The sequence below is a fragment of the Microcebus murinus genome, chromosome 25 (genome assembly GCF_040939455.1).
Source record: "Microcebus murinus isolate Inina chromosome 25, M.murinus_Inina_mat1.0, whole genome shotgun sequence".
In the NCBI taxonomy this organism is placed as follows: domain Eukaryota; kingdom Metazoa; phylum Chordata; class Mammalia; order Primates; family Cheirogaleidae; genus Microcebus; species Microcebus murinus.
Window position 1 is genome coordinate 22,432,462 of NC_134128.1, and position 13,702 is coordinate 22,446,163.

Below are 13,702 nucleotides of genomic sequence, written 5' to 3' on the forward strand. Positions count from 1 at the left end.
CGCAAGAAATTCAGGATGGAGTTCGGGGTTTGGAGAGTTACAATAATGTTCCAAAAGAAGACAACTTCATTTTATTTGAATAAATGTAGACTGTTGTACCGTACTTAAAAAAAATAATAATAACACATCCCCTGAAAATAAGACCTAGGGTGTCTTCTTGAGGAAAAATAAATAGAAGACCCTGTCTTATTTTCGGGGAAACAGGGTAGCAGGGTGGGCCGCTGCCCCAGAGCAGCTATTCCTGCGTCAGAGCCCGAGCTGTGAGGTAAGATGCAGGTCTCAGCCCTGAACGGAAGGCACAGCCTGGGGGAAGCCGGCGGGAGCCTCCCCACCTTCCCCGCCCTCCCTCTTTTCCTTCCTGTTCGCAGGAAGGCCAGATGTTGTGTCTGTGCCACTCGCCTGTGACTCCCAACGCCTCATAGCAAGAGGCGCTGGGCTGCAGGGGCCTCCGGGGAGGAAGCGTGGGGAAGGGCGGACGGTGGAAGAGGAACCGAAAAAGCAGCCTTCACGCTGCCCTCCTGAGACCAAATATTGAATGACAAACTGTGTGGCTTCACTATGGGGAGCAACTTGGAGGTGACAGTGTCTTTCGAGAGCCCCGGAGGGGCATCAGGTGAATAATAACACCTTTTAATCACCATGTCTCTGCAGTAAGGACCAGACACAGAGAGCTGGGGAGCGGGGAGCCCAAAGGTTTCTCGACAGAGATCTCACCGTAACTAACTCAGCCAGATGTCATTAAAAATAATTACTTACAGAGCAGCGCTTAGCTGACAGGAGAGCAAAGAACTGCGTGTGCTTTCAGAATAGACCCTGAGAAAGGACCGGAACATTTGCAGCACGGTGTCCTCAGACTGGCTTCTATGACATTTGCGTTCCAGTCCCCATGGGACCCTGACAAGCTGTGCAGCCTTGAGCAGATGTCTTCACCTCTCTGAGCCTGTTTCCCCATCTGTAAAACAGGGACAAGAATAACAAATGTGGGTGTGTCATGAGATGGTGGCATTAAAATGGGGAAAATATATGTGAAAGAACTTTGAATAGATGTCAGATTCTATTAGTCCTCACTCTCATCTATTTCCTTGAAAGGTAAACTGAGGTATAGATGAACAAAATCGCTTATTGGTTTCAATTATTTTAGAACAAGATGAAATTTTATTTTTAAGAACAGGTCAGGCGCGGTGGCTCACTAGTGTAATCCTAGCACTCTGGGAGGCCAATGCAGGAGGATCGCTCAAGGTCAAGAGTTCGAGACCAGCCTGAGCAAGAGCAAGACTCCCTCTCTACTATAAATAGAAAGAAATTAATTGGCCAACTAAAAATATATATAGAAAAAATCAGCCAGGCGTGGTGGCGCATGCCTGTAGTCCCAGCTACTCGGGAGGCTGAGGCAGGAGGATTGCTTGAGCCCAGGAGTTTGAGGTTGCTGTGAGCTAGGCTGACGCCACGGCACTCTAACCCGGGCAACATGATGAGACTCTGTCTAAAAAAAAAAAAAAAACGAACAAACAAAAATAAGAAATAGTAATAATGAAAATAATAAAGCATCACCAACTTCCCTTCCTTCTGTCCTCTCTTCCAGGGTTCTTACCCAGAAAACCAATTTGAATTTCAAATTTTAAACCTCAGGAAGACATCTGTGCCCAGAGGTGGCTCTGGTCTGTTCTGTGCTGTCAGCCCTGGAGCTGGACATTGAAGGCAGATGCCTCCTTTGGTTACCACTGTTCATCCTTTTCTGTTTTTTGTTTGTTTGCTTGTTTGTTTGTTTTCCTGGGAGGAAGACACAGAAAATTAGCTGGAGGAAGAGGAAGGGACACAGGAGGAAGGCTTTTTAGAGTATTAGTTGCATTTTGCTGTTAGGAAAATTTGTTATCTTCCAGAAAACTCTTTCAGTTATGGTCTTGCCTGTTTCTTAACCACCGTGTTTCCCCGAAAATAATAAGACAGGGTCTTCTATTTATTTTTCCTCAAGAAGACACCCTAGGGCTTATTTTCAGGGCATGTGTTATTTTTTTTTAAGGACGGTACAACCGTCTACATGTATTCAAATAGAGTGAAGTCGTCGTCTTCTGGAACATCATCCTCACTCTCCAAACCCCGAATCCCATCCTGAATGTCTTGTGACTCTATTTCCTTTAGAACCACTGGCCCCAATCTCTCATGTCGAGCAACAGAGCTCTCACGGGGCAGATGAGAAGGGCTGCTCGTCTTCTTTCCCGCTCCACAACGACACGCATGGGTTGTGCAGATGCGCTGCGCAGCCACGCCCGTCACTAGGTCTCATTCTCAAGGTGGGGCTTCTATTGCACAAATGCTTAGAAATCCTGCCAGGGCTTATTTTATGGGCAGGTCTTATTTTCCGGGAAACGCGGTACCTGTCGCATTCCCATGACTCCAATCCCTGAACAGTGGACTGGGCCCTGCTACTTCTGCTCGGAGTGGCAATACCACCACACACTGTATTTTCTTCGGAAAGTGTCACACGCCCTCAGAGGAAATGGGGTGTGGTGTCGAAGCGGCACAGTGAGGACAGGGGTGTTTTTGCTGCTATCAGGGCAGCCTGCGGCTGCAGTTGGAACCTGTGTGTGGTGAGCAGGGACCGGGGAGCAGATGAGAGCGGTCCGGAGGGCAACTTCTGTGCGTTCCCGTCCTTCCCCGACCTAGCCTTCAAGGACGTTTGCTCATGAGAAGCAATTGATTAGTTTGGGTGCAGACACTCAGCAACCAAAGCTGGAATCCGGGTTCTGTCATTTGATAGCTGTGGAAAGTGTTTTGCACGGTTTCAGGAGCTGTAAGGGATCCAGGAAAGTGTCCCCTCCCCCCCCCAACCCCACCCCCGGCTGTGCCTGTGATTGGAACCCCGAAAGAGCCCGGAGGGCGGAGAAGAAATGTCAGCTTGATTGGGAACAAAGGCTGGGGTGGTGGGTCTGGTTAGAACATTCAAGCATTTAAGTGGCCGTCTCCGTTTACCAAGTCATGGATGCTGCTGGGCTGTGGCAGTCCCCTCTTGCTCACGGCATGGCCTGGGAGCGTGGAGACTCGAACGTCCGGCAGGAGGCAGCTCAAAGGGGGCCCAGGCTCTCGCTGGGGCTCCCAGCCCTTGGCAAGCCCCCTTCCTCCCTCCTCACCCGCTTTCCTTATTTTAAAAATATTGCCTTTGTTAGTATCCCAAGAATGGAAAAGCAAGCACCACATGTGCTCGCCAGCACCGGTTCTCTCTCTTCCCCCATCCCACAACCTGACTGCATCCCCAAAGGACTGTGTCAACAGAGGAAATCCTTTATCACAGCTAGACACTAGAGAAGTAAGGCACCCACATGCACCCACTCTGAGGGGCTTTTGCTAAATACATTGCAAATGAGACCAGAGAGACTTCTCTAGCTGGAGTGGAACTTCTCATCTGAGTTTATGTGGCATCTCAAGGACTCAGTAGGGGACATCCTGGTGCATCCTGGTGAGATTCTACACTATCCCAACATTGGAGGACTGGGAGCCAAGGCCACAGGATCTACCCCACTCTGACTTCAGAAATGTCAGGGGCATTGGTATTAACCGATCAGCACCTAAGTGGACACATAGGAATTACATTTATCGGGTGTCGGGCAGGTGGGAGGGGGGAGGAGGGGGAGGGTATATACACACATAAAGAGTGAGATGTGCACCGTCTGGGGGATGGTCACACTTGAAGCTCAGACTTGAGGGGGGATGGGGGCAAGGGTATTACACCCAACCTTAAAATTTGTACCCCCATAATATGCTGAAATAAAAAGAATAAAAAAATAGTTATGTAAACCTCTTTTAAAATTAATAATTAATTAAACAAAAAAGACATATCATCAGAAAAAAATATGTATATATTGCCTTCAGCTCATGCTTATTATTTTGATTTACCTTTGAGACCATATTTGTGGGTGAAAGGCTAATAAATAACCTGATTCTCTGTTATACTACTTTGTTGAAATCTTAGCAACAGGGTAAAACGCTACCTGATTATGTGGTCTTTTTTTTTTTTTTTACTAGTTACCATTTTTCTTCTGTGCACTCTGTGAGGAAGGTTTTTAAAAATTATATGTTGCTTTTAACAGCTGTCACTTTACCTAGGAAACCTTTCTATCTCAGGAAAAAATGAATAAGCTATAGGTGTAGCTAAATTTGCCAAAACTTTTGTGAACTGATTATTTATCTAATTCGTCCGAGCAGATGTAATTGGAAACCATCGAATGCTTTTTTTTTTCTCATTCCCAAGTTTACTACATTGACTAACGTGTGTTCTCTTCTACAAGATTTTGATATAAGTTATTGTTATTTTATTTCCGTGAGATGTCCCCCTGTCACTGAGACATAGCCAGCTACATTATAGCAATGCGGATGGGGTTCCAAGTTATTTTTTTAAAAAAGTAAAGATGTATGCTAATTCTTATTGCATTTGCTGCAGAGGAAGAGAATTCTTGATACTTTCGCAGCCGATGAGTGTCCACAGCACTTCTCTGCCTTCTATTTCTATGGCATGTCCCCCCCGCCTGGCTGCGTCACGCAGACATCCTTCACATTGCTATGAAGCATTGGGGGGTTGAATTGTGGGCAGTGGGTCTGCCTACTAAGTAGGTGCATCGGCGTCCCACGAGTGTGACCTACAACTGAGCACTCGTGCTTGACCATGGGCCTGCATCCACGCTAAGTGCCAAACACAATCGAGATCACATTTAAAGGTGACAACACTGAGCTTGTAAACATCTTTTGCAAGTTTAAAGTACATGTCATGATGGTGTTTTGTAGCTGAGGTAGCCAAAGCGTGCAAGATTGGATGGACGTGCCCGATATCCATCACGGTAAGTGCTGGCCGCGAGATGACTGTATCAGCTCTCCCCGAGAGATATATGCAGGGTTTTATGGAGGCCTGGTAGCAGAACATGGAGGAAGGTCACATAATTTAGACCAAACGTGCTCCTAAAAAAGACCATTTCTACTCTCCTCCTGCTCTTTCTGGTACATACCAATAAAGTCGAGAAAGTCCATTAGAAAATATATCAGAGTTGTAATAACAATAACTAACATTTATGAGAGGTCACTCTGTGCCAGTCCCATTCTAAGCACCTTGTGTGAATTTGCCATTTAATCCTCGTAGACCTTTGAGATGATCAGTGGTGCAATCAGCATTTTCCAACTGAGAAAACAGGCTTGGAGAGGTTGAATGATTGCAGTAGTTGAGCTCATGAAGGCATAGATCTTCTGCCTGTCACAAGTGCTGGGACATTTCCTTTGCTGTTGATCTCTGTAACTGCCTGTCACTTAATTTGACCGTTGTATATCCTTGCAAGTGAAGCAAATGCAGGAGATTAAGAGATTACGTAAAATTGTTGTTGAAAATGAATCTCCCTCAGCAATGATGCCTTATACATCTACCACATGTCAGACAGGGGATTAGACATGTAGGGGATGGAGACATGGTCCCTACTCTTGGAATCCACAGTCTAGTTGTTAAGGAAGACAGATGCGAAGCAATAAATCAATAAAGTGTCCTAGGGAATACGGCAGCGTAGGCACTAGTGCACCGGTGCTCTCTCTTCCCCCATCCCACAACCTGACTGCATCCCCAAAGGACTGTGTCAACAGAGGAAATCCTTTATCACAGCTAGACACTAGAGAAGTAAGGCACCCACATGCACCCACTCTGAGGGGCTTTTGCTAAATACATTGCAAATGAGACCAGAGAGACTTCTCTAGCTGGAGTGGAACTTCTCATCTGAGTTTATGTGGCATCTCAAGGACTCAGTAGGGGACATCCTGGTGCATCCTGGTGAGATTCTACACTATCCCAACATTGGAGGACTGGGAGCCAAAGCCACAGGATCTACCCCACTCTGACTTCAGAAATGCCAGGGGCAAGGCAAATAAACGTGACAGGTGCTGTCTAGCTGTGCACCCAGGGAGCCGGGGGAGACTGGGGGGCCTGAGTCCACCCGCCCCGATGTGCTGCTGGGAAGGCCACGGAGGAGGAGAAAAGGAAGGCTTCAAAGAGAAGACAGAGACTGAGCAGGCACTTGAAAGGCCAGGAGGAGGCTGGCGGGAGAATGATGGAAGGAAATAGGCAGGCACTCGGGAGAGGTGCAGCTCTAGTAAAAGTCTGGAGCTGCCAACAGCAGACCACCCTGGAGGAGTAGTGGCAGCTCTGCAAGGTCCTGAGAGCGTTCGGGCTGCAGCGTGGAGACCCGACGGCGAGTGAGAGGTGACCAGGCCTGGACAGAGGAGACAGGGTGAGCTGCCGCTGAGCACCACAGGAGGGGAAGAGCCGAGTGGGAGCAGAGGGCTAAGCTGAGTGCCACGGTACCCCGGCACTGAGCCAGCAAAGTGAAAGACGGGGCGGATTTGAAAGGGAAGTTCTATATGGGGCCTGGTGAGCTGAGAGCCCCCTTGGGGACATCCAGGAGAGAGTCAAATGTGTGACTTTATTGCTCAGACAGGGGGTCTGCAGAGGGATCTGGCGCCTGTTGTTAGACCTTGGGCAGGTGTTGTTGTTGTAAAGTACGAGGCCGCCTCTGCATCCTCCAGAAGTCCACCGGGGCGGCTGGATAGCAGAAGGGAGAGCTCCGCTGACGATACCAGTTTGCAAACCGGGAAGAGACGGTCTCTGCATGTGCTAAAGGTGCCCTCTCTTCAACGAGGGAAAGGGCAGGTGGGTTTCATGCCTCGCAGGGTCTGTATCACACGGGAAACTCATACATATTCAGCAGGTTTGGGGAAAGCCATGCCTGTTCATGACGGGGGTCAAGAGCGTGTGCAACGAGTAAACATATATGTAACATCCATTCCGTGTGCACTTGGGGGCTGGGTTTTAGCGTTGAAATGAGGTTGAATTTGGCTCTCTACATCAAAAGGTGAACTATAGGGCACAAACGCAGCACGGCGGGTGTGCGGTCTCTGTAAGCTGCCTGCAACTGGCTTCGTGTGGCAGCTGCTTATCGGCGGAGGATGCTTGTAGGGCCAGTCCTCTGCCCAGTGGGAGCTGTAGTGGTCTGCGTTGTAAAATCAGAGTAAGGAAGGTCTGACAATTTGCGGGATAGCTCCTGGTGCTAGGGAATTTAGCAAGAGTGTGATTTTTCTTGTAGCTGTAGGAATTTAGGAAGTTGCCGTGCGGCTAAGCTCCGAACCGTCAACCCAGGAGGTGGCTTTTCGTTTCCTCAACCCTAGAGTTCGTCTTAGTTGATAAACGGGCATCTATTTTGGTCTCTCCCATCACCCGTAGTTGGAGAGTAAAGATGAGATCGACTGAAATTTACAGTCCACAGAGGGCAGATAGAGTCGCACAAGCTTAGCCTGGAGGCAGCTAGTCCAGCACATGTGTTTTTGTTGACAGGAAATCTCCTTTCTATTTTAACACCCAGGGAAATCCCCCCTCTCCTACCATCAGCTCCGAGCAAAAAAGGCAGCCCAGGAAAATCTTTTATGTTAATTTTATTCTCATGTGCTCATTACACATCTTCTTGGCTGTTCATAGATATATACACACACATATACATACATATACACACATATACATACATATACACACATATACATGCATATACACACAAACATATACATGCACATACATACACACACATGAGCACACGCACATCTGTGTGTGTTCAACAGTGTGGTGTGCACACAATGTGTTTCAGAGACCAAGGATCCCTAACAAATCCTGATGTGTATGCAACCTCCTCCTGTAGACAGACTTTTCCAACTCTGCGGGCAATTAGGGCTTCATTAACATCCGTAAAATTACCACCACCTGTCCTCAGGAGTCCCTAATCTGTCACTCTAGAGATCCCCAAATACCCGAAGAACATGAGCGTTCCTGAGTGCTGGGGACTTCTCGGGGCTTGGCTGGATTGGGTGTCAGCCCCCCGCCCCACGATTGCCAGGGTTACTGATTCTCACTTCCGGGTTCCTATTACTCCAACTAACTCTCTTCCTTTGTAAAAAAAAAAAAAAAAAAAAAAAAAAAAAAAAAAAAGACAGCCAGTGCTTTGCTGTGTCGTCTCTGGCTTACTTTGGGAAATTGGATGAGGATGAAACGGTCCAGAAGACAGTGGGAACTGAGAAATAGCTTTTTCACTGACTACCAGCCGATAGTGTCGGGTAAATGGGACGTGGCTGGGGGGAGGGGACAGTTGGTAGAAAGGAACAGGTGTGGGGTTCAGGTAAATGGCACAAGAGGGAGCAGGAGCGGGAGAGGGAACAGGAAAGGGAAGAGGAGAGGGAACAGTCAGACTGGATTCCCGGATTTGTAGCCAACACTGTGGTAATTTTCACGCAAATCTCCTGGAAAACACAATGACTGGTTTTTTGAGGACGAAGCCCTGTTCTACAGTGGAGAGTGGGTTCGGGGTTTTCTTGGTGGTTCACAGTGTTCAAAGGCTCCCGCCGTGCGTGTGTCCCCGTGAGCAAAGGGCTGTTCTCGAAAACATCCCGAGCAAACAGGGATCAGCTGCTCAAAGCCTCCGGCCAATTCCATGCACACACACAGGCGTGCAAGCACTTTGCGGTGTCATGTTAACCAGGGGGACTAAAATAGACTCGCTCTTTAAAAACGCGTTGTCCCATTGCCGCGTGCTGCCTCCCCAGCACTGACTCGGACAACAGAAGAAATAAAATACTGGGGGACCTCGGCGTCTCTCCGTCTGCTCGGGCGGGCGGAGCGCTCTAGCTGGTTCTCTCCCAGGGGGTTGGATGCAGCCTTCCAGAAAGCCCCTTCCCTCGGAGAGCCGGTCTGTGGTCTGGGGTGAGTCCCGAGACGGTGTCCCCGGCAGCGGGGGAAGTGACAGCGTGTGTTCGCATGGATAGTCCACCCCTCTGCGGCTCTGGCTGTTGGTGATAAAAAAAAAAAAAAAAAAAGCCTCTAGTTACATGCAGAACGGGGCACCCCAAAATAATATCTCCCGCGGCCCCCAAATAGCATTTTGTCCTTTGTCATTTCTCCAGGGAGCAGCCATGTCACCATTTCTTCGAATCGGCCTGTCCAACTTTGACTGTGGGTCCTGCCAGGCTTGCCAGGGCGAGGCCGTTAACCCCTACTGCGCCGTGCTGGTCAAGGAGTTTGTGGAATCAGGTAAGCGTGAGTGGCGGGCAGGGGCCGGGGAGGGGAAGTTGGATCCTGGCATGGGTGTGAAGCAAGGGCGTTCAAGGTCATCCGGTTCAACCGGATTCTGCGGTCAAGGACGCTGATGTGCACGCCAATCCGGGTACCTCCTCAAGGACACCCGCTTAGTGGGGGACCCTGAGCCAGGACCTCGTGACCCACTGGTTGTCCTATAGCTCACTGCGCCATTTTCCTCTTGCAGACAAAGAGGAGGAGAGAGTGGGGTGGAGGGAATTTGGAGAGAGTCAGTGGGCAAGGACTCCAGTGAGCTGGAGCGGAATCCAGGACCTACATTGTCAAGCCTGGTTCCCTGACATAAATCCCAGGTAGATTAAGACCACATAGCCCTGGGGTTGTTTCTGAAGACCGTTTACTGCTTCTCTGGCTGAGCGGCGATCAACGTTACAAAGCCTCTGTCTATCATGAGCCTTCGAATCTAGGTTTCAGAAAACACACTTTTGCATTGATGGAGGCCCTGGGCGAATGAAAGAACAGTCATGTCTCATCAAATGTAAATATTTATAGGCAGTCGATGGTGAGGGGAAGAAGGGGGACAGCCACCTGAGGTTCCTCTAGACAGCGGCCCCCAACCTTTTTGGCACCAGGGACGGGTTTCGAGGAAGACAGTTGGTGCAGGGATGGAGGCGGAGGGAGTGGGGAGGGGGGAGCTCAGGTGGTGATGCGAGCAATGGGGAGAGGCTATAAATACAGATGAAGCTTTGCCTGCTCCCCGCCGCTCACCTCCTGCTGTTTTTCTTTTCTTTTTCATTATAGTTTATTGAGAGACGCCAGGAAGTAGGGATGGGGAGAGACTAATAAAAGGCACATTATTAAGGCAGCTGCCACAGTGGTCAGTTGGAGATTCATCCTGCATGGAGGCCGGGCGAGGTGGCTCACGCCTGTGATCCCAGCACTCTGGGAGGCCGAGGCGGGAGGATCGCTCAAGGTCAGGAGTTCGAAACCAGCCTGAGCAAGAACAAGACCCCGTCTCTACTATAAAGTAGAAAGAAATTAATTAGCCAACTAATATATATAGAAAAAAATTAGCCGGGCATGGTGGCGCATGCCTGTAGTCCCAGCTACTCGGGAGGCTGAGTCAGGAGGATTGCCTGAGCCCAGGAGTTGGAGGTTGCTGTGAGCTAGGCTGACGCCACGGCACTCACTCTAGCCTGGGCAACAAAGCGAGACTCTGTCTCAAAAAAAAAAAAAATCCTGCATGGAAACTCTGAGCTACAGTTTAAAACACATAGAGCAGACCTATCTTGCCCGAGGGCCAAGGGAGCCGGGACGTTTGAACACCAGCTCCCAGCAGTCACTGCTTTGGAAGGTCCTGTTAAAACAATCCTGCTACACAGGGGATCTCTCTGTGGTCACTTCCGCCAGCTTCCCCCATCCTCACCGTTGCATTTCAAGACTTTCCAAAAGAAAGGCAGGAGGAGGTGTACACTCCATGACTTGCCTGCCCTCTCACTGGCTTCTCCTGTTCCCCTGCACACGTGTTTTATTGCAGCAGAGACTTTGCAGAGAGGTACGATCGACAAAGATGCAGGTTTGCTTCTGCAGGTTTGCAGAAGCCATCGCCCTTCATTTACACAGAAGTGTTTATGGGGGGTCCCCCTTGTAGGGATGCTGGGGCCAGAGCAGAGAGAGGGGGAAAATAAATCACATACAAGCCAAAAGAACCCAGAACGAGTGCCTTCCCTATAGAGCAGGGGTCCTCAAACTTTTTTAACAGGGGGCCAGTTCACTGTCCCTCAGACCGTTGGAGAGTGCGCACTGTGGGCCCGGGACGAGTCGACCGCTAAGCAGGACAGGCAGCGGTGGCGAAAACACCCAGCGGGCCGGATAGATGTGCCAGGCGGCCCGCATGTGGCCCTCGGGCCGTAGTTTGAGGACGCCTGCTCTAGAGCATCCTTTCTTGCAGAAGGAGACAGGCAATAAGCAAAGCTAGAACGCGGCAAGCAACGCTCGATGCTACACCAGGCAGAGCCAAGGAGTGGGATGTGAGCTGGGGGCAGAGACGGGTGCCATTTTATACAGGGTCGTCCTAAAGAGGCCTGGAGGGGCAGGGCGGGACATTTGCAAATGCAACGGGAAACTGACTTGGATTCTGGGGTTCCAAATCCCACTGTTTTGTGGGCCCCCTGTCCCCCGAAATAAAAGGCTTTTTGTTTCATGGCTGACTTCACCCTTCCAGCCGCTCTGAAGACATCAAAGCCCAGGACCCTGTCTGAGTCATCTCGGCTTCCCTCCTGCCCGGAGTTCTCTCCTGTTTAGTTGAAAGTGAGAACGCCACTTGCTCCCGACCCAAACCTTTCAAATGTCACAGGCATCTTTGAAGTGCAACGTGTCTTGAGTTTTTCAAAGCGGCTGCTTTTGGCTTCATGGGCCTCCTGGTTCCGGTTCTGTTTACAGCCCCGGGTCTCACTGACATTTGCCTCCCGAGAGCTTTTCTTCTTCTCCTGCTGCTTCTTTTAGCCTTGCCTTTGAACTTGATCTCGTCAGCCACGTGGATCGAGAGACCTCGTCAGAAAAGGAGAAAATGTTTTCCTTTTTTTCCCCCCAGGGGACATTAGCCTGCAGGGTTTTGAGGAAGTTTGGAGATGTTTGGTTTTGATTTTTTTTTTTTTTTTTTTGGTTTTGTTCTAAAGAGAAATCTCTCTGAACATGATCATTCGAGCATCACGTCTGTCGTTAGGGTTTAAAGCCACCTCGAGCTGTGGTGTGTGAGGCTGCATTTTCCAGGCTGAATTGACGGAACATGCAAGCCCCAGGGCTTGGGTCCGTGAGCTTTTGACAACCTCAACACGCACCGTCCACGGAGCCTTCTGAGCTCTGGTCCTCTTTTTAGTTGCTTACAAACCCAGTGAATGAAAATGAAAAAAACAAAAATCCTTGCTGCAGGGATTTTTGCCCTTTCTCTGGGGATTTACGGCCTTTTCCTCTGCACCTGCAGGATGGTTACAGTTGGAAGGAATTACCCCATGGGGAAGCCTCGAGTCTGTGGAAGTCAAATGTTACTGTGATCGTTAATATTGCCACTGCTTTCTAAAAAGCCCAATCTGCAGTCAAAAATGTTTTTAACCAAGCCATAAAAACTTTCTCCTTCCTAGTCCACCCTTCGTGGTTTATAAGCCTTTACTAGCCAAGTTTCCCTAAAATTTGAAGTTTCAGCTTATTCAACTCCTTGCATCTATCTCCCCCAGATAAATATTAATTTAACAAATGCTAAAAGCCTGTCCCGTTCAGCCTTGCATGGTGTTGGGGAGAAGGACCCCTCAAGGTTAGAAAGGCTTTGTTTCCTGGCTGTAAGCAGATTTTTTTCCCCACTGCATCCGCCATCTCCAAATGGCTAAATCTGCCACTTAACGTGCTTATAGCACAAGAAACAAACCCTCAGATGCAGCTGCCGTTTTCTGCTTCTGAAATGATTAAGGAATGAATACCGGAGAAAATCCAGTGTGGGTGTAAGACAGGACAAAACTCCTTAATTCCAGTAGTAAACTCTTTCCCAGGCACCTGGTGGCCGCTGGGGACATTTCCCTTCAACTGATCACCCTGTCCCGGGTTGCCAGAGCTCACACCTACCTGCCTCCATCTCCCACCTGTGGGTTTGCAGGCTACCTCGCTGGCTTCACGGACCAAGACCGCCACCTGTGTAAATCACCTGTCAGCTCTTCCTTAGGGCGCAAGGTGTATGCAAAGCGTGTCTCCATCCAAGAATTAGGGAAGGAAATAATGGCTCATTATGTTTTCATAGTTATTGCCTTTGAGAGTATTGATGCCAAACGGAAAATTTTTAAATATTTTTAAAGGTTTACTCATTATAAGCTTAAATTATTCCCCACCATGTCGATCAGATGAACACACAGTGGTTTTGTGTTGACTATTTTTTACTCAACGCCAGAGAAGTTAATCAGTCACATAATTGGCTGTTTATAAATTAACAAAGGAGGATCTCGAAAGGCATGGAAGTTTTTTTTTTTTTTAAAAAAAAGAAAACTTTATTAGCTCAGGTGTTCACACCCAAAGTGAAGCAACAAACTGTCAAGTAGAAAAAGAACATTTCCATTCCAACGCGTTAATAGAAAATGTGGTATATGTGTATACCACGGAGATCTATTCAGCCACAAAAAAACAATGGTGATCTAGCACCTCTTGTACTTGTCCCAGATGGAGCTGGAGCCCATTCTACTAAGGGAAGTATCACAAGAATGGAAAAACAAGCACCACATGCACTCACCATCAAACTGGTACTAATCAATCAACACTTATGTGCACATATGGAAGTAACATTCATCGGGTTATGGAAGTAACATTCATCGGGTGTCGGACAGGTGGGAGGTGGGGAGGGGGGGATGGGCATATACACACTTAATGGGTACAGTGTGCACCATCTGGGGGATGGACAGGCTTGAAGCTCTGACGCAGGCGGTGCAAAGGCAATACGTGTAACCTCAACATTTGTACCCCAGTAATATTCTGAAATTTAAAAAAGAAAAAAGACATTGGCAGACTGTTGCTGTCTAAATTGTCTATGTTGGCCTCGTAAGATTCAGTGCATCACATTGCATGTACACC

General features: G+C 48.7%; 1 protein-coding gene across 2 annotated transcripts in view; it reads left to right on the forward strand.

Annotated features, from left to right (window-relative positions):
- The window catches only part of PRKCQ (protein kinase C theta), a 98,558-nt gene that overhangs the window by 29,879 nt on the left and 54,977 nt on the right, over window positions 1-13,702 (forward strand). The window contains exons 1-2 of one of the 2 annotated variants that reach the window (XM_075997655.1): window positions 6,910-8,764; window positions 8,965-9,091. In XM_075997655.1, coding sequence (XP_075853770.1) covers window positions 8,974-9,091 — 118 coding nt within the window. In that variant the 5' untranslated portion in view covers window positions 6,910-8,764; window positions 8,965-8,973. Of the gene's footprint in view, window positions 1-6,909; window positions 8,765-8,964; window positions 9,092-13,702 lie in introns of those variants that run through there. The other variant, XM_075997654.1, reaches the window with a different exon arrangement.